This window comes from Danaus plexippus, chromosome Z (genome assembly GCF_018135715.1).
Source record: "Danaus plexippus chromosome Z, MEX_DaPlex, whole genome shotgun sequence".
In the NCBI taxonomy this organism is placed as follows: domain Eukaryota; kingdom Metazoa; phylum Arthropoda; class Insecta; order Lepidoptera; family Nymphalidae; genus Danaus; species Danaus plexippus.
The window spans coordinates 9188990-9208880 of NC_083559.1; the positions used below are offsets into that span (position 1 = coordinate 9188990).

Genomic DNA, 19891 nt, shown 5'->3' on the forward strand with positions numbered 1-19891 from the left:
AAGAAATTCTTATTGGTGCAAATAAGAAAGGTATAAGTTTCCTTGTAATACGGAAACGATACCTAAGACGAAGAGAGAATTATTCTAGGACTGACTCATAACTACTGGCAATTACTGGTGCAGCCGTTGCGATCAGAGCTGTTTATATTGACTAAGACGTTTGATATTTATGGGGATGGTATAGGTTTTTTGAAATCCACTATAAAAATACCTTAACAACTTATAAACTTTATGTGGATAGAGCATTTGTGACATCCATACACGCCTTTTCTTATTCGGAGAAGATATACGTATTTTATTATTATATAAATAACACCATCTTGTAATAAATTCTTTTAAATAGGTAAAGATATTTAAAAACCATATATTTATCTGGAATTTATCGTCATCTATCCCGATTGTAATCATGGACAGATGCATTCCAAAAACACTTGTGGTTAGCCCCGGCGGTATAGCTGGCGCTCTGTTGCTATTTACCACAGTCTTAAATTGTTCAATTTAATATGTGAAATTAACTTTTGATACTAACTAGGTCTATAGTTTTCATAGATTGATATTTGACGTAGAAATAAATACGTCCTTAGCCCCATCAAATCGTTTTATATCGATACCGTGTAACAATTTTTTAATCTTTTAAGGATTTAATATGCCAGCTAAATATTATTAAGAGATTTATAAGGCGATTATATAAAGTTTTTTTTCTGAATTTAACACTCAGGATGACCGGTATACTACTATAATGATAATCATTACATAAATTGCATTGTAAGTAACATACATTTATGTTGAATTTGTGGTAAATACAAGGACTGTTATAAAATCTGTGCTTTTCTGTTGTAGCCTTATATGTGTATAAGGGATAAGAAATTAAATGTATTTAACGTAAGGGTAACTGGTACCTACATTTGGCTCACACTGCAAAAATAACAGAAATATGTTCTGAAAATGAAATATCATGATTTAAGTTAATTGTTTATTAGCCGTTATTCCACCCAGTATCTCAAATTTTGATGGGATGGAATAATGAAAATCTTAATACCGTTCCAAATAACTTAAAACAAATATTTTCATGTTCTTTGGCTTTCTAAATAATCAAACCCCAAACTCGCAAACCCAACACCTGCCTTGATATACATGCATAAAATACAGTACTTCAAGTCATTCAGTTCCTATGAATTCTCCAATTCTTAACTTGGTAAATTAATTTCTTTTGCATATGAAACTTTAAAGACCATCATGCATCGGGTCTTTCTATAAATCTTGCTGTAAATGGTTTGGGTTCGGTAAGTATTCCAATAATGGGTTCATCAGAAGGCATTTCTCCATCACTACATTCTATTTTGTACTTTTGTATGATAGACACTATAAAAATAAATATAAATGACTTGGATAGTGGCTCTCCTGGACAAGCTCTGCGACCTGTTAACAAAAAAGAAGTACATGCTTTAAAGAATTATAAGTACTTTTTTAATTACTTCAAGAAATATAAAATTTTGATGTTTATAATAACATAAATTCAAATATTAAAAATGTTTACACAAATATGTATTTATAACTTTTATTAAATAATAACAATAATTAACGTTCATTATTTAATGTAAAGTGGTCCTATTTAGCTCTGTATTACGTCGATATTTTGTTTGATATATTATATCAGCTTTTGTCCTATTATACTGAACAATCGTACAAGGATGGAGGTTTATACATATTAATAATATTAATTTGATGCAATGGATTTTATATCCAAAGACATTCTAATACATGTGTTAAAAAGACCAACCAGAATAAGAAGTTTCATCTAAAGATCGTTTGGACAACGACGTGTAAGTGTAGCTTATGTTAAGTGTGTATTGTAATAGAAAAGAATAGGAGAGAAAAAAGGAAGTAGCTTCGTCTAAACGACTAAGTCGTAGTTAGTACTTATTGCAGAAGAGAGCCTTAAATATAACCTAGAGTCCGAAGATTGGGCCAGTCCACTAAGTAAATACATGCGTAAATTAAAATTATAAATTATATTATATTTGTCCTTAAAATAATCGTTTTATTTCATTTTATTATCCATTCTACAGTATTTTTATAAAAATAACGGTAACAATGAGTGAATCATTACTTTTTCTACTGCCCAATGAGGTCCTCTAGATCGCTGATAACACCAAAAATTATAAACGAACAGCAGTAAGTGTAAGTAATCATCAGACGCCTGATTCTGTGAGAAAGTTTTTATTTCGCATAATGACGACAAGAGGGGTCTTCCATGATTTCTTATCTGTTCACATGACTGTAGTAAGTATACGGTGCAGGGATTTATAAAATTTCTGCTCTAGCACGAAAGTGTACTGGTTAGTGCATTGTATATGTAGTCAGGTCCGAGACAGTGATTTTTAGTGTTCTACATACTACCTTAGAAGAAATAAAGAAAATGCTCCGAATCAAGGCCACATGTCGAATAGTTAAGCTAGTACTTCTTACAGTAATTACATGTTCAATTAAATTGGCACATTATAGTGATAACACTGGAATCTCAGTTGTCATGTCTGAATACAATTGCGTCGTAAACATATCATATTATAAACACAGTTCACTTGCGAATAAGTATATTCAACCCTATTTTGTAATTGATGACAAATTTTTAAATTGTTTATATACGAGGACAGAGGTACTTTACATTTTAAATCAAAACAGCCGGCCAAAATACCTACCCAAACCAAATGGATAAACTTTGTTTGTGTTTTTTAAGGCTCCGTTTTCGTCAATAAATCTCTCTGGTATTAGTTGTTCGGGATCATTCCATATTTCCGAACTTGAGTGCAAATCATCTAGTGATATGAGTATTGTAGTTCCTTTCGGAATATTGTACCCGTCTATGATGGTGTCTTTTAATGTCCTTCTAGGCCCCGAAAATGGTGCTATTGTAAACTTTCTCAAGATTTCATACAGAAAAGCGGATGTATAAACGAGTCTGAAAAATTTAGAAAAGAGTTTATAAGCTTTTCTGTTAATTATATAAAGAATTAAAACACATAGTAATAATAAAAGTTATATCATAGAATTATGCAAAGAAAAATAAAATAAAACTAATACTGACCGTGTGCAATCCTTTGAATTTGGGGGATTTTTACCTAATATCATGTTAATTTCATTGTATATTTTATCATATATGTCCTTATTTCGTATTAATGATATAATCGCAAACCCTATGATACTGCCCGTAGTTTGAGTACTAGCTATGAGAAAATCCACGAGAACACCTCTCAGTTGGTCTTCTGTATTAAAGCAAAATATATAAAATTATTCAAAATAATTAAATAATAATAGCCTGAAAAATACCAAAAATACAAATGTAAAGAAATATAAAAGTATGAAATAAATAGTATATAATAAGAAGCAGTGGTTTGTAAAATCTTTTTAACTTTTACCAAAAAAAGTACTTTAAATAGAACAGTGATTCCAATTCGGTTTACATATAAGGTAGATATTTATAAACATATTTTTAACTAAGAAAACACAAAATTATAAAGGAAATTCATGAAGCTTACGTTCTCTTGACTTAGCCTTGCTCACTTTCTGAACAATAAAAAGAGAGTAAAATATCATTCTCTTACAAGATGCCCACTTATTATGTTTTAGAAATAACAACCAAATAGATTTATAAGAAATATATATACATATCATCGTTACCGGTAAAAGACTCCCTGTACATTTCATTCATAAATTTGTAAATATAGTCCGATCCTTTCACTTTTCCTTCTCTGTGTTTTCTTATGGATTCCTATAAAAGCAGTAAGAGTAAAATAACGAGGATAAACCATACAGTAAACAAAAATTTCGATATGGTATTGTAACTGAAGTATTTAAATTATTCACCTGAATTATTTCAAACATTTCCGAATTCATTTTCTGTATTATTGAAAATCCTGACCAATTTGGTGCTATAAACCTAAGCCAAGGCCATTGGTTAAGCCAGCCGCCAGCCATAGTAAATACTTCGGAGCGTTTGCTCATAAGCAAAATAAACTTATGTAACTGCGTTTCTCTAAGATGCTCGCCTGGGTTTTAAATGAATAATTAATCATATTTATGGACGAGTTAGTGAAATAATACGGTTTCCCTAAATTACTTTGCCTTCAATTTATTAAAATATGCTACAAATTTCTCCAATTCCAATAAACGATCGTCTACAAGGAGACAATTAAAGCCTGTCATGACAGACACTGATTATGTTAAATCAATTATCATCCTGGTTTTAAATCTTGCACCTCTCGATAAAAAAATTGCCTTAAACATCCATCGCAATTCACAACAACAGTTATGAAGTCACTTTAACTGTATCAACAGTAGAACAATCCGCGAATTTCTAATACCAGAAATTTTACGTCTTGTTGAACTATATCAACATTAAACCTAAATATTAATTACTACCAGCTTATTTGCATAATGTTAAAACATATCATTACCTGCAACGTACTTCCATAAAATATTTGTGACAGCCATTGCAACGAGAAATCTAATATTAACAGGGGTTCCATTGGAATTTTTTAAAATCTCTAAAATTTTCTCAGTTTTTGCTTGAATATCAGACTCCATAACTTCTTTAGCAAAACCTTCTTTTCTTAAACATTTCATAACAAACTGTCTGTGCTCACGCCAAAGAGGACCGTCTACAAATGTTATTCCTGCAATTGGTAAATTAAACCAATTATTCACTGTACCTTATATGTATCTTATAGTTACAATAAAATAAACATAGGAAATGAAGCTCTTATACCATCAAAGTAATCAACATTTCAAAACGGTCAGTTGTTAAAATAAAATAAATAATTTTTTTTCTCCAAATATTAATTTAGACGTTGGTAGGTTTTACCCGAATCATTATTATCTATTTCCATTTCTAATGTTTGTTGAAATTAAATACATAATTGTAAAATTATTTTTTAATTTTTTTAATAATTTTCTCCAAAATGTATGAAATAATTTATAAAGTGTAATTTAATAAAAATGGTATAGGATTTGGAGATGTACATATCGGTTTATATTTTTATTAAAATAATATAGAGAGATCGTGGATTAAGTCTGTAAAATAACGTACATAGTCTTCACTGACGAAAACAAAACAATACCTCCTCGTTCCTTACGCGAGAGAGCCCTCTACACTTACGACTATATAACCTGGGGTTTAAGATTACTTCTAGCAACTGATTTAGAAACGGATGACCAAATTACAAGAGGTCTTCATTAATGTCCTTAATAGGTAAATTTGTGTAATATAGGTTGAACTCTTTCGATCAAAAAAAAAAATAATAACTAGATATTTAAAAATAATAAAGGAACGCATTGCCACTATTATTAACTTTACAAGAGATGTTACCAATAATTTTAGTGACCATTTTAGAGACAAAACACAAATACATAGCCACTTTTTTGTTTAATAGAGAAATACGTTATAATTTTAAATAAAAGTTATTTTTAATTATAATAATTAATAATTTTATATATGTAAATCGAGTATTAAAAACAAGCAGGCTAAAACGATTCAATCATTACAGACAGTCACATAATATAGTCACGTAAAACTCACATACCTCAGAATGTAACTGAAATTACTGAGAGGACTAAAAATAACAATGATATCAGTTATTATTGAATTTACATAATGTTTTTTTGTATATATATTCATCTTTTTTTTTGGGTAATTTATACATTGTCTTTCAACTTATTGCCCTTGGATAACTAACATTTTATCCTTGGAACTTGTATAAAACCACAGGTTATTATTTATTATAGAACTCACAACACACCAGATAGTACTTCTGTGGGTTCCTTATAGTGAAGTAAATATAATAGACAAGTAATATTTCTATTTTTTTTTAAATGCGGGATCCATCCACTTTGAGTAAAATGTTTATTATTTCCTGTGTGTCAAATGATTTTTACTCAATAATGTCCTACATATTATATAATTGCTTTAAAATACGTGTCAAATAAATAACTATTCATAATTTTGATTTTGTAGTTATTGATCAAAAAGTATTTTTAATAATGTTTATAAAAGAATATTTACTTAATAATTTAAAGTAGTTAACTTTGATGAATTAGCCCAAGAGATACAAAATTGATTCCTAGCGTGAATTTATAATTGTCAGTTTACTGTCTTTGGTATCTGAATCGTTGTAAAGATTTCAACGAAATTAAAGATGATTTCATTAATTGTGAAGATGGAGCTGTTCTAAATCTTTTTAAAATCTCCTTAACCTCTTGAAAGTGATTATCAAAAATTGTTCTATAAATTGATGTTACGATATTCCTTTACATATGCTGTACTTACTGTGATCACATCTACCCGTGATCACGGCTGCTGCAAAGTAACCGAAACAAGGGAGTATGTAGTTTTATAAAAAAAAAAATAACGCGTAGTAATCCGAAAATCTTAGTTTCATTTAAATTAATAGTCGCGAAAGTCTTAGATCTCATTATAAAAAAAATCTTTATTAATATTTTCTTAGTACGTCGCCTTCTAACTTACTGGGAAGGGTATCATCGGAAATGTGTTATTTGCTTTACATAAGAGTTGAATGGTGAATGAAATATAAATAACAGAAACAGCATCACGTTTCCAACAACATATTTTATAATAACATGTATATCTGGTATCCATTATGTCCAATTAGTTTCTTTATATCATAAAATAGATTTTTCAGTAACTCAATACTATTTCGAACTCATTTTTTTCTGTATTTAACTAATATTTCTAATGAGTTTTACTATTTATTATTAAGAGTTATACATATATGGAGAAAGTTAATTACTATTACGCAATTAATAAATTAATGGCACATGAAAAAAAAGCTTTTTATATCTGCACTGAACTCACCGCATTTTTTTCCAAAAGTTCTCAACTTTATAAAAAAACTCTCTGGCCGAGCATCGAAATTCAAATCGTTGCACACAAATCGTATATTTTTTTCACCAAACACTGCTACCACCATGTCACTCCCCATTTTTAAGCCAAGTACCTGAGTCCTATATTCTTTGGCCATCTCCTGCAATGCTTTATATTGAGACCCGAACTTAATAGCTTTTGCATGGATAATATTGTTACAACCAAAAAACGGATACCATTGCGGACCTGAAATAAGATAAGATATGTATTAAGACATAGAACATAACGTTTATTTTTCTGATATGAATGCTAAACACACCAAAAATAAAGTGTCAAGAGGCTGTAATCTCAACATCTTAAACCGGTATACATAAGTATTAAACTAATTGATTTATATTTTAATAACTACTAACAGTTTTATTACTTGCTTATATTTTATTTTTATTGATCATCAGTACTGCTATGAATAAAAAAAAAAATGAGTTTGTGTACATCGCAACCAACTTGCATGTTAATTATTTTCTTTTCTAGAAGGTTGTTGTTAAACTAATTATTTCAATAATTTTCAATTATTTGTTTAATTGATTTTTATATAAATATATGAAAAATACAATTTTTAATTTGTCATTAAAAACTGTTCTTTAACCAAAAAGTATAAACACAAAAAGGAATTTTACTTTTCAAAAATGTATGACACTTTAATCTACTAACCGTTTCATCTCATAAAAATCTTAAAAATTTAAATCTTAAAGTTTTTAACCTGTTATGCCCTGCAAACTTCAAATAATAATTTTTGATATTCCAGACAAATAAGTTACTTTATTTATTTTAGTTAAATCGTTTATGGAAAAAATCTACTTTATAAGATTCTTACAATTTTAGCGTGACCTCTCTTGGGGGAATATTTAAGCATTCTTGGTAATTTAGTTGATGTTTAATATCTATTATTTTCTACTAGCAAAAGAACCTATCTCTAAATTTTAAAAAGTTTTATTCATATCATCGTGGTAAACGAATGTATAAATATATCTTCAGACTTCTTATTACGGGTAATAAAATATGCGATTAGATTGAAAGACATTTTTTGATATCATGATTGTTTTAGGATACACTTATGTAATCAAATTTTTTGTTAAACGACAAGAAGTCCTTAAAATTTTTGCTAAACTGATTAGAGTTTGGGTATATTTTATTTTTATGAGTTAACCCGCTTCATTTTCTTTATAGACTGAAATTTTGACAAGGTTCAAATTAGTGCTGTTTATTTTTTCTAAAATTTATTTTATTTCCTAAATCTAATCACCTACTTTTTTCATGACTTGGATTGTAGAAACATTATTTTACATACAACAGAAAACCTTAATGATTGTCCTGTATAAATTAAATCTTAATAAATCTTCTCCCGCACCGCTTCTAAAGAAGAAGCTTACGGCTCCAATTTGAAGCGACCCGTGAACTATAATTAAGAGAATATGGCTTTGTAACGACAATGAATTTAATAAAAAATACTATTACTACATTTTAAAACGTTAATGGCTTTAGCTGCAGCTTATTTTTTGAAAAAAATTAATGGTAATTAATAATAAAGCTTCCGAAACAATGTTAAATATTTAAAACCATTTATTTCGTAAAAAAAAAACCTTTCATATTCTCTCTTAATATGAATTTATTACTCACGAAGAAGAGGTCAATCCTGTTTGTCGATTCTAGATTAATAAATAATATCTTTTAAATTTATATTTGTTTTTGTTTTAACTTGGAATTTATTATTTAAATTTTGGACCATTCGAATAAAACCTTCATTAATTTATAGGTGCATAAGGATTGAGAAATATAGCTATCTTAGCACTTGTATGAAGAAATGATGTTCATGCGATTGAAATTTTTAAAAAGATGCGATTCCAGAGTCGTTCCAACCAAGACATTTTTTTATGTAAAGATACTGCTCTCTTGGCTTTACTAAAATATGACATCAAAAGGTATGTCAAAACTGTTATTTTTGGGGAATCCATATTGCAAAACGTAGATTGGCAATACAAATTTTTGGTTATTTTAAAAACGTAGTTGTTCTACTCAAACTCAATTAATTATAATTTAACATGCGTCTTAAAGATTTTTTTAATCTCCATGACAAAAGGCTCATACAATGTCGTATTTATGAACAATGGATAAAATATTTCAACAAAGAGTTCCTGACAAAAATATAATTTCAAGTCATTATTTCAATTATTTATTACACTAATTTCAGGTTCTTTGTTACTTCCAAGTGTTCGTAATTCCAATGACGTGATTAACATTTTTACTGTCACAAAATAGTCTGTGACTAAAATGAATATGCTTCTATTTTTTAATGTCACAATAAAATAATAATTCCTTCTTTGCATAAATGTTCAAATAAAATGTTCAAACTTACGTCTCAATTACACACTTGTAATTAACTTTTAATTAAAAATAAATATATTTTTTTATCCATAATAATCAGTTCAATTACAATCCATTATATCTTTGTGTTTTTAAATGAATAAAAGCATAAATGACAGTGAAATGTACAGTCTCACAGAGATTAAGTACAGAAACAGTAAATATAATAGCGAATGCTTAAACAATTGTAACAAGTTTTAAACAGTGATTAAACTTCAAAAAACTTCAACCCGCGTATTCAACAGCGTTATATTATGTAGCCATGGCGATAATTAAATAATAATTTAAGTAATTTTAAACTTTACCGTTGTAGTTTCAGAAACATTTAATGTAACGACTCAGTTTCAACAAATCCGGACAAAATAAAACAAAAACGTAGATAACGTAAAACTTTTGATGAAATTTAATTAAATAGACTATTGAGCTCAATAGACGAAAAAAGTTAGCTGTAGTGAATTTCGGCTTAAATTTTCCATTTGTGACCGCTTAAGTTAGCCAAACAAAATATAATTATTACTAAATTGAACATATTCATAAATAATATCAGAAAAAACATTTGTCATAATTTTTTAAAGCTTATAACATATTGATAAGGATTTAAAATATTTATCGTATGATTAACAATTAGAACTTGTCATAAAAATATAATGGTAGTTTCTTTTTATATATTTTAATTTTAACCTTTAGAAGTTACATGAGAGTGAGGTAGACTTGTTTTATTTTTAACAGACCTCAAAAAGGAGGATGATTCTCAATTCGACCGTATACATGCATTTTTTTATGTTTGTCCGCGGGTAACTTCGTTATTTGTGAACCGATTTTGATAATAGTTTTTTTTATTGGAAAGTAGATATTTTAAAGGTGGTCCCATGATAAGGAAACCAGGTCTGATGATGGCAGACCAGAGAAATCGAGGGGAACTTTCAAAATTGTAGGCGAAACTAGTACGTTTGTAAGTTTTTTCATTAAGCATTTTAAAGCACTACCATTTGATAAAGGTATGGGGTAAATCTGAGGATGGAGATGAGAGACGGTCGAAGAAACTCTTCAACGACTAATTGCAGATATTTGATATTTCAGTTTCATTAATTTGTATTGATAGGAAATTTACAGATAGATAAACAGTGACTGTCATTAGGGGTCTGATGATGAAGACGAAGGATAGTGCAGGGAACTCTTTCATGGTTTACAGTAGTTACCTTGTGTTTGGACTTAATTGATTTATATTCATGAGAACTTTGCATATATTTGGATTATAATGAAGGTCTACAGTATATCTGATGATGGAGACAGTTGCTCGGTCTACCCATCAGTTAAAATTGTGAAATAAAATAATTTTGAAAAATAAAAATACCGGCTTCGAGCAGTGAACTAAAAAGTAAAAAATATTTTTTCTTCGTACAAAGTAATACGTATTTTCATTTAGTTAAACAGAAAATAATATTAAATAATTATTTTATAATTTTAAAGTCGGTAACAAGTAAATGCTACAACAACCTTACTATAATAAGTACACACAATAATAATTGAATATAGTAACTAAAAAAATTACAAAACAACAACAGTATTGAAAAAAATATATCAATCGGTACCTACTAATTATAAAACTAAAACTTTTAAATATTATGCATCTAAGTACTGGCTTACGAAGTAATGAATTATGAAATAACATTACTATTTACATAACAAATGTAAATACTCAAAATGGAATGCATAAATTAAAAGTAATAAGTAATATATAAGTATGATACTAAAATCCCTTGAACCAGCCAATATAAGTAATACGAATATTTAACCTAACCTTGTGAACCCGCGTTCGGGTCGCTCACTCAAGCACGCCTCCCTTCTCTGCGTGGGCACGCAGTACGCGTGCGTGTAGTTGTGGTAGTGCGTGTTCGCCGAGTACTGATAATCACCACAGAACAGATAATTACCTACTAATATTTTCGTTAGTTGTTATGAAATGATTGATAATAATAGATGTCTAATATCTCTACACAGTTATTACACAGTTTTACTTGGCACCGACTCAGGGTCGCGCCGCCCCTGTGTGCAAAATGTGCGGCGCACACAGGCGCCAAGACAATAGGGGCGCCGCCGCTTACGGCGCCCCTTATTGTAAAATTATTTTTGTAATACTTACACAACAGCGTAATATTTCTTAGTAGTGGAGTAACGATAAGTCAGTAGGTGTTATAGGCGCAACAAATACCTCGTAAACAGCGAAACATAATATCTTGCGTTTAATGTTCAAGTGTCCGAAGATAATATTTACGTTTGTGATTTAATTTTACGCTTTGGATTTTACTTTAGTTTACAATAATTACAATTTCAGCGTTAAAATGAAAAGAACCGCCGGGGAGGGGTCACGGGGATTCACCCACAGTCCAAATTCAAAGAACGAGAGAGCCAAAATAATTGATTGAACAGTCATTCAATCGAAATTGTGGGGAAGATTAATTTTTGCATAATAAGGAGAAGTTCTAGCACTAAAAAGAATAAAATAGTTTGGGCGCTACTGATTGTTGTAACGTGATAATGATAATAGTAATCAAGATAAAAAGAAGAAATTATCTGGTTACAAGAATTTAATAAGGAAAAGAAAACAAGAAGAATGTGAAAAAAATACAACTAAAATAATAAGGACCTAAACAACTTAAGGGGACAGGGCTATGATAATGGATCAAATATGCGCGTTAAAATTAATGGTCTTCAGAAAAGATTGCTGGATCGAAATCCCCGCGCTTTCTATGTACCGCGCGCTAACTACAGTTAAATTTTATAGTAAACGTCGCTGCCAATCTCAATCATCACACGATTGGATTTTTTAGTATTGTGCAAGAATTATATAAATATTTTTCGTCTTCTACCAAAAGATGGGTCTCATTAAAAAAATATGTCATAAATCTGAAACAAGATGGTCAAACAAAATAGATGCTATAAAACCACTGATTACAAATTTACCTGAAATTCATGACGCTTTATATGAAATATCAAATGGCTTATCATATGATCAGAACGCACAATATGTCTAGCAGAAAAAAATGCTCCTTTTCATTCATTTTGCTCACTAAATATATGGCATACAATATTGAAAAATAAATTTTGTGAGCAAAATTCTGCAGTTTATCGATATGAATATGCAAGTCGCTTTAGATGCTTTAAGGTGGGTACTGACCGGCGTAAATGTAACGTGTAACACCGCGAGCATTCGTGCAATCAGTTCGCCGTGTTTAAGAAGCAATGTTAGGAAGGAAAAAAAGAAATTCCGTAGAAGTACCGTAATAAACTGTGGTATTACGATTTGTTCAATTTCATTCATGATTAGTGCGCTCCAAGGAAATCTTCATCCAACTTAGATAATGATAACGAAAATAGTAGTGAGGTAAGTAAAATGTTTAATACTTTGTAGCAAAATCTTTTACTAAGTTCAATACATGTAACACATAATTATTTTTATTTACAGTCATTTTAAATTTCACTTAAGCTTATAATATAACTATTAGTGATGTTCCCGATAACCGTATCATAGAAAATAAAGATTCGTATCCGTGTATTTACATTTTTAACCATCCTGTACATCATTAATAACTATGTATTTAGAACTATATAGGACTCTATATGTTCAGCCTCTTTTTTTAATTTACATGATAATTTTGCCATGGAACCCTTCCCTTCTGATTGAAATAATTCATATAATTGTTTTGGACTATCTTCGCGTTGTTTAAAATATTTCCTGGGTTTCTTCTTTCCAAGTTTTCCATGGTATTATTTTGTGTACAATATCCTTCAGAAATTATAGTCCCGTTTTCAGAGATTTCTCGATAAAAAGATTTTTGAGTGTTTGATTAAAAAGTTATTTAATATGTAAGATGTTTTCACTACTTTATCCATATTGTCGGGTTCAAAATTTATATGAGTACAAAACATCTGAAATCGTGATGCCATTATACTGAAAGCGTTTTCAACAATCGCGCGAGATAATCTGCAATTCAGGATTTTTCTTTCTTGCGGTGTTAAATCTGCCTGCCGAAACGGTTTTATCATATCGGTTTATAATGGGAACTCGTCATCTACCAGAAATTCATATGGTAAATTTTGGTTACTTCCTGTCAAAAATTCACTGCTTGGAATATTTAAATTATACTATTACCTTATTTAAAAAAAAAAATGGTATTTTGTAGAACCTCTCCATCGGATATTCTGTCATTCAATTCAGTCAATGTATATATACATAAATTGGTATTTTGCATTAACAATTGCCGTAAGAATCATGCTATGTTGTATTGTTTATAATTATAAAAATACGATTCGCTATTAGCCGGTGGAACAATCGCCATGTGCTTTCCATCTATTGCACCAAGTTAATGAGGAAAGTTTCACCGTTCTTCATACATATTTTCTATTTCCTTCCACTCTTCTTCAGATATTGAAAATTGTAATATAAAAATAAAAAATTAATCATTTCTTCAATAAGTACTTATTTTTTATGTGAAATATGTATAGCGGCAGGACACAAAAATATATCATAATTATTTTATGTTATTAATATAATATGTAATTATTTATGTTTTTAGACAGGCAACACTGAAGACTTCAAATGCCGATAAAGAATATTCATCCAACAGCGTATCTACCGATAACTTAAACAGTTATGTCCTCCCTAGAACTTCTGCCAGTTGCGAGAAATCTCAATGTAACTGATAATATTCCGTGCGTAGAAATAAATTTTCTCATAACTGTGTCTTCTTCTTTATCATAGGATTATTTATATTTATTTCAAGTAATTTAATGTATATTTTCTCTTCCATTCAAAGATAGTTTTTTAAATCTTCTGGTTCAAATTTCAATTCATTGAATAAATTAACATGACTTTAATGCTTTCATTTTCAATAACCAATGCTTACACCACTCTCTTCGCTTATTTTTGGTATCATTTTTCTTCAAAATTAAAGCAAAACCTAGTAACGCTAGCGTGTCATCGTCCACATTCGATGCCATCGCAAAAAGAACTGAAAACCGCTCTGATACTCTGGATCATCCTCTTACACGCTACCATTGTTCGGTTAACCTGTTCAGGCATACCTGCACAGATTTTGAGTTTTGATTATGAACCGAAGGCCGCACTACAAATGATCCGAAAATAGCCTTTAAAATTAATGTATTTTTTTATATATTGGATCAAGATTTATCTTCTGTAGACGAAAGATTTAATTTATTGGATAATCACAATGACATTTAATTTTTTATTTAAACTAAGCGATGACCAAGAACAAATTCAATTAAGAACTAGGTGTCATCTTTTGCAGCAAATGATTCATTGGAAATAAACGCCTGGTGATTGTAAAGAAATTCTAAAAAATAAATGATGATGTGGGGAAAATTCTGGAAGATATATATTTAAACAATTTGACAGCTGTAGTCCCTAACATCACAATAGCATTACGAATTTACCTAAGTATGCCAGTTACCGTAGTAAGCTCGGAAAGGTCCTTTTCTAAATTAAAACTAATAACAAATTGCCTAAGCTCAACAGTGGGCCAGGAGAGATTAACAAATTGAGCAACAATATACATAGAGGAGGCTATATAGTCTGTATGTCTATACACGAAATTATTAAAGATTTCGCAAACAAGAAAGCTAGAAGAGTGAAAATAATATAATTTAAATACTTGTGTTTTTTTATATTCTACATTCACGGTGTTTTTTTTAACATAGCATAAGTGATAGTTAAATTAGTATAATAAGAAAGAATCAGTTATTTTGTTATTAATATAATATACGATTAGATGGAAAATCATAAATAAAATATGTGAAAATTTAATTCGTGTTTTATTTTTCGTGGTAATTGACAAGCGAAAACGAACTGGTTTTACCTATATAGGAAAAATTATCTAATTATATAAAACTAGAGAACATTTATTTTGGCCAAAATTAACAATTAAAAATAAATTGAAAAATTAAGATTCATGAAAAAAAGGGGCTACATAGGTTTTGCACACAGGCGCTATGGGGGGGTCGGCGCGGCCCTGCACCAACTTTAAAATTATATAATAATTACTTAATATTTTTTTCTATTTAACTAAATGAAAATACGTATTACTTTGTACGGAGTAAATTTATTTTTTTCTTTTTAGCTCACTGCTTGAAGTCGGTTTTCCTTTTTGTTAAAAAATTTTTTTTTTGTTGAGAATATTCAAATAAGTAGCTATTAACATGTTAAATACATTTAACGAGCCTCTTAAATGCTATATTTAACCATATGTAATTTCTTAAACAATATTTTATACAACATAAACTATTGCTAAATATTAATATCATCAAATTCACCATGCCAAATGTAAATATTAAGTAATTTCTTACCCAGTGAATTGTGCTTAAACAATCTCATTATAATTATTATAAATAATTATTTGGAACAATATAGATTATTTAGCAAGTATTGTGATAATTATACATTATCATAAAGAATCTTCTTTCTTTGAAGACAGACTAAGTAAGAATAAAGTTAAATAATAAAACTTACCTGGTGGATAGTTTTTCGGCTTGATGACAGTCTTCGTCATATACACCACAACAAGCATTACGATCAAAATGAATAGTAACATTATTTTTGCACAATACGTTTACTGAAAGTAGAATTTGTATATCAGTCCACTGTCCGTAAAACAATGAGACTGTTTTGTGAAACGTTAGTTTATATACTTAAGTCATCCGAATGAAAAAAAATCATAAGAAAATATATACTATAATAATTTCTCATCGTTAGTTATGCACAGCAATGTTTTTTCATGGTGATTCAATTACGTCTTTTATAATATTGTATTTCAGATACCCTCCTTTATGTCACATATTTATTGAATATTTTATAGCATTGACAGCTTGAATGTTTTAAATTATTTTTCAATAAAAGACTTCTTTTTTGTTTTGAAACCACTTGGTTTCTAAATTTCAAATTTCAGACACATCAAATTAGTTATTCTTTAATCGTCTAACCCTAACCAATAATACATTGTGAAAACAAAATAAAGTTACCTTATAATTTTATTTTGTAATAGGAATTCATAAATCGTTACTGGTAAGGATAAATATATATTTTTTCCTTTTTTTATAAAATACTTTGAAAAATAGTTTAATTTAAGTCTTAGGTTAAATAATGAAATAATAATGAATAAATGGAAGCCATAAAGAAAAATTAAAATTGATACTTAAACAGACATAATGACCAAAAAAACGTAATTAGGTGTTATAACTAAATGCTCTACAAGCGTATTGAAAATGTTAGTAAAACAAACTGATTTGCACCACAAATGGTATCAAAATCAAAAGAAGTTTGATTTTGATTAAGTCTGTAGGAACATTCTACAGCTGGCGCGGAGAGGGTTTAGGTCAGCGGAAAATATTCCAATTCTAGTTATATTAAATATTTTACAAATTAAATATTTATTGTCAAAAACATTATTGCTGTTTCTTCAAAATTTTATTGTCAGTGAGGAAGGAAGACAGTACCAAATAAAAAGCAACGTGTGTATTGAATAGTCCGTTATCAATGTTAATTATAGGCCCCCAGGACCATGAGGTTAGAGTTAGAGGAGATAATAAATGGGGCTGTAAGGAGTGATTTGGGAAACAGTTGTACATATTTTTTAATATTCGTTGGTGGATTGAAGTAAATTATCAACACCGCGACTCTTGCGTCAGAAGAAAAAATTTTGCGTATTTTTTTTTCTTCCTATTGTTTTTATTGACTGACGTCACTACGCATATTGTTATCTACTAAAATTATGCAATCACCATAAAACACCAATAATGACTTATACTTATTGCTTATTGCTTATTGCTATACTTATTGCTTGCATAACTTTTATCTCGGTTTATAAAACACCGACTCAATATAGACTTTGCGGCCTTTTTATTCTAAAACGTTCTGGACTACATTCCAACTTGTTTGCAAACATTAAAAATAGGAATATTCTAGTAAACATTTAGCTAAAACTTTCGTCCACAACTATCACTTGAAGTTAATAAATCTTAACAACAAAAACTGATAATGATATTCAGAATCATAAATTCTTCGTTTAAAAATGGTTGTATTATTAATTCCTTAAAACGTATGTTCAGTAAAAAGGTGAATAAAAATTATTAAACTATTACTTGGGTACAGAAGTTTTTAACATTGAAAACCTGCGATTAATAAAGTCGTAATTGTATGTTTCTTACAATAATAAAAATATTGTATTCTTTAAAATAGATTATTAATATTATTTTTTGTTATGTTTATTGCTGTTAGCCCTGCGGCTTTTACAGCATCACCGGAATTATAAAATAGAATTAACAGCAATTCATACTTACATTTTATGGTAACATATTTTACGATGTTTAAATTCAACATCATTGAAGACATGCATTTGGACATTCAGCACAAACATTCGCGAGTGGTATGCAAATCTTTGGTATGTTCATGCAGCCGCATAAAAGTATGGCATTTTCAATTTCAATGTTAGCCTTTGGTACGCTTTTAACGGCTATTGAAAAATCAGCTATAAATTGCTACCTTTTCCATTGTAAGAAAGAGCGTTGTTTTATACCTTTTACAACATACTATGTATGAACTTTATATTAAACAAAAGAGACAATAATTGAATTTGAGTTCAAAAGAACTGAAAATAACAGCTTTTGTTGTAATTGTAATCCTTATCGATTGATTTAATAAAAATAGATGAAGACAATATTGACAATTTTTCCATTAATTATATACCTACAGATATTCGATACAGTATAGTAATGTGGAAAATTTTACGTGTGAAAGTATCATAGAATTCAAACAAAATTATATCTATACATGTCGGCATGATCATAATTTTTTTTTCAACCGACTCCAAAAAGAGAGGAGGTTATCAATTCGCCTATATTTTTTTTATGTTTCTTACCAAATAGCTTTTGACAGGTTGAAGCAATCTTAATGATATTATTTTACTTGAAAGCTGGTTCTTTCCGTACGGTCCCATTTCAATTCTGTGCATTTCTGGTAGTTGCCATCAATGAGAAAGCCAGTTAAGTCTAAAATTAGCATTAAGTATGTGTGCGACAAATGAACGGGTAACATCACTGCCAATCGATTCATTTATTTATTTATAAGAGTAGACTTATAAACAAACAAATCGATTGGTTCCATATTGATTAATTGATTCCACAAATGGTTACAATAAGACCTAATAATGGAATCCTAAGAAAATTGAAGAAAATCGTTAAAATGTGTACGCATACATAATACACATTAAGTAATGGCATAACTTAAGGTGTATTCCGTTTGACCTTCATTGTCAGAAGACAGATTTCCTAATCTTTTGTAGTTATTTTTTATGTATTTCTTGAATACTCCTTGGCCGATTTAAGAAATTTTTTTTTATCTGAAACATTGCATGAATCTCGTAGGTAGTTTTATGGTCACCAATTCAGATTTTTACTTTTGAGATGCGTTAAATATTTAAAGAAATTAAAAAATATATAAGAAAAAAAAGATAATTTAAGGAAATCCATTTTTTTTATAAAGGCGCATTTGGAAAAGTCTTTTTTCATTTTTGGATGACTCTTGAAGACTTCGTTCTGTAACTGTTTCTCTATTACTCTTTAGACATTTATTTTTGTCAATTTCAGACTCCTGAGCTCGACGCTTTCTGATACGGGATGCACAAAATTAATTTTAAGTAAAAAACTGTCTTTAAAAAAAACAACAAAGGAACACAAGATTTTTAGGAGTAAAAAAATGTTTTACACTTAAATATTCCTAACCTTGCCAATCTAAGTAATAATCAATTCTAAATATGCACCACACAAGCCTTATGTAGATTTTTTTATTATTAGAATTACGCTATAAGCTAACTCTTCACCTGACTATGCGGTATTAAAAGTCATAGATAAACGGTACAGAATTTAATGCAACAATTAAATAAAAACAGTAAAGCAAACATACAAACGGGCTGAACTTGCATCTGCAAAAGACAACATTCAACTATAGAAGGTAATGAAATGTTAGATTTTCGCGGGTATTCATTTAAATGAAACTAATATTTTTCGGATTAGTACGCGTATTTTATAGAGGTGAAAATCTCGTCTGAGCGTGGTCACGGATATGCAAAGTAACCGAAGCGTCGCGAGTATGTAGTTTTTAAAATAATAAAATACGCGTAGTAATGCGATAAATATTAGTTTTATTTAAACTATAAAAGGTTATTAAGAAACTGACTAATATTACAAAACCAACATCGCATGCCAAAGAACTTTTAACATGTAATACTATACACGAACAATCGTAAAAGGATACTAACAAAAATATTTTATTCATGTTTGCAAGTTTGAAGTTTGCATACAAAATAATACTTATAAGCAAAATTCTTCAACGGTTATTATTGACATACACTCCCTCAAAAGTTTTCAACACAAAAAGGGCAAATGATAAAAGCAAATTAATTCTTTTAATACCATCCTAACGACAAATTGTGCACCAGGAGCTAACAACCTTTGACAAAAATAATGAATTCCCAGATGCTACAAAACAATCTGAATTATTTCCTATTCATAAATCGTATTGGT

General features: G+C 29.2%; 2 protein-coding genes across 4 annotated transcripts in view; one reads left to right on the top strand and one right to left on the bottom strand.

The window, feature by feature from the left end:
- LOC116777707 (glycerol kinase) overlaps positions 1 to 19891 on the top strand; it is a 160495-nt gene that overhangs the window by 104617 nt on the left and 35987 nt on the right. The gene's annotated exons all lie outside the window — the stretch shown is intronic.
- Positions 986 to 16096, bottom strand: LOC116777788 (probable cytochrome P450 305a1). 2 transcript variants are annotated; one of them, XM_032671504.2, is made up of 8 exons: positions 15825 to 16096; positions 6869 to 7123; positions 4455 to 4673; positions 3865 to 4046; positions 3679 to 3769; positions 3086 to 3263; positions 2700 to 2959; positions 986 to 1419 (listed from the first exon to the last, which is right to left on the bottom strand). In XM_032671504.2, the coding sequence occupies exons 1-8, from the start codon at positions 15904 to 15906 to the stop codon at positions 1235 to 1237; spliced, it is 1452 nt and encodes a 483-aa protein (XP_032527395.2). In that variant the 5' UTR covers positions 15907 to 16096; the 3' UTR covers positions 986 to 1234. The 2 variants fall into 2 exon arrangements, with proteins under 2 accessions (XP_032527395.2, XP_061382021.1); XM_061526037.1 differs by lacking the exon at positions 15825 to 16096 and adding an exon at positions 11100 to 11193.

Coding starts and splice junctions, on each gene's coding strand:
- LOC116777788 (XM_032671504.2), bottom strand. CDS start 15,906: ATGTTACTATTCATTTTGATCGTAATGCTTGTTGTGGTGTATATGACG. Junction 3,770..3,864: donor AAATGTTTGAAATAATTCAG/GTGAATAATTTA, acceptor CTGCTTTTATAG/GAATCCATAAGAAAACACAG. Junction 2,960..3,085: donor AATTCAAAGGATTGCACACG/GTCAGTATTAGT, acceptor TAAATTTTTCAG/ACTCGTTTATACATCCGCTT.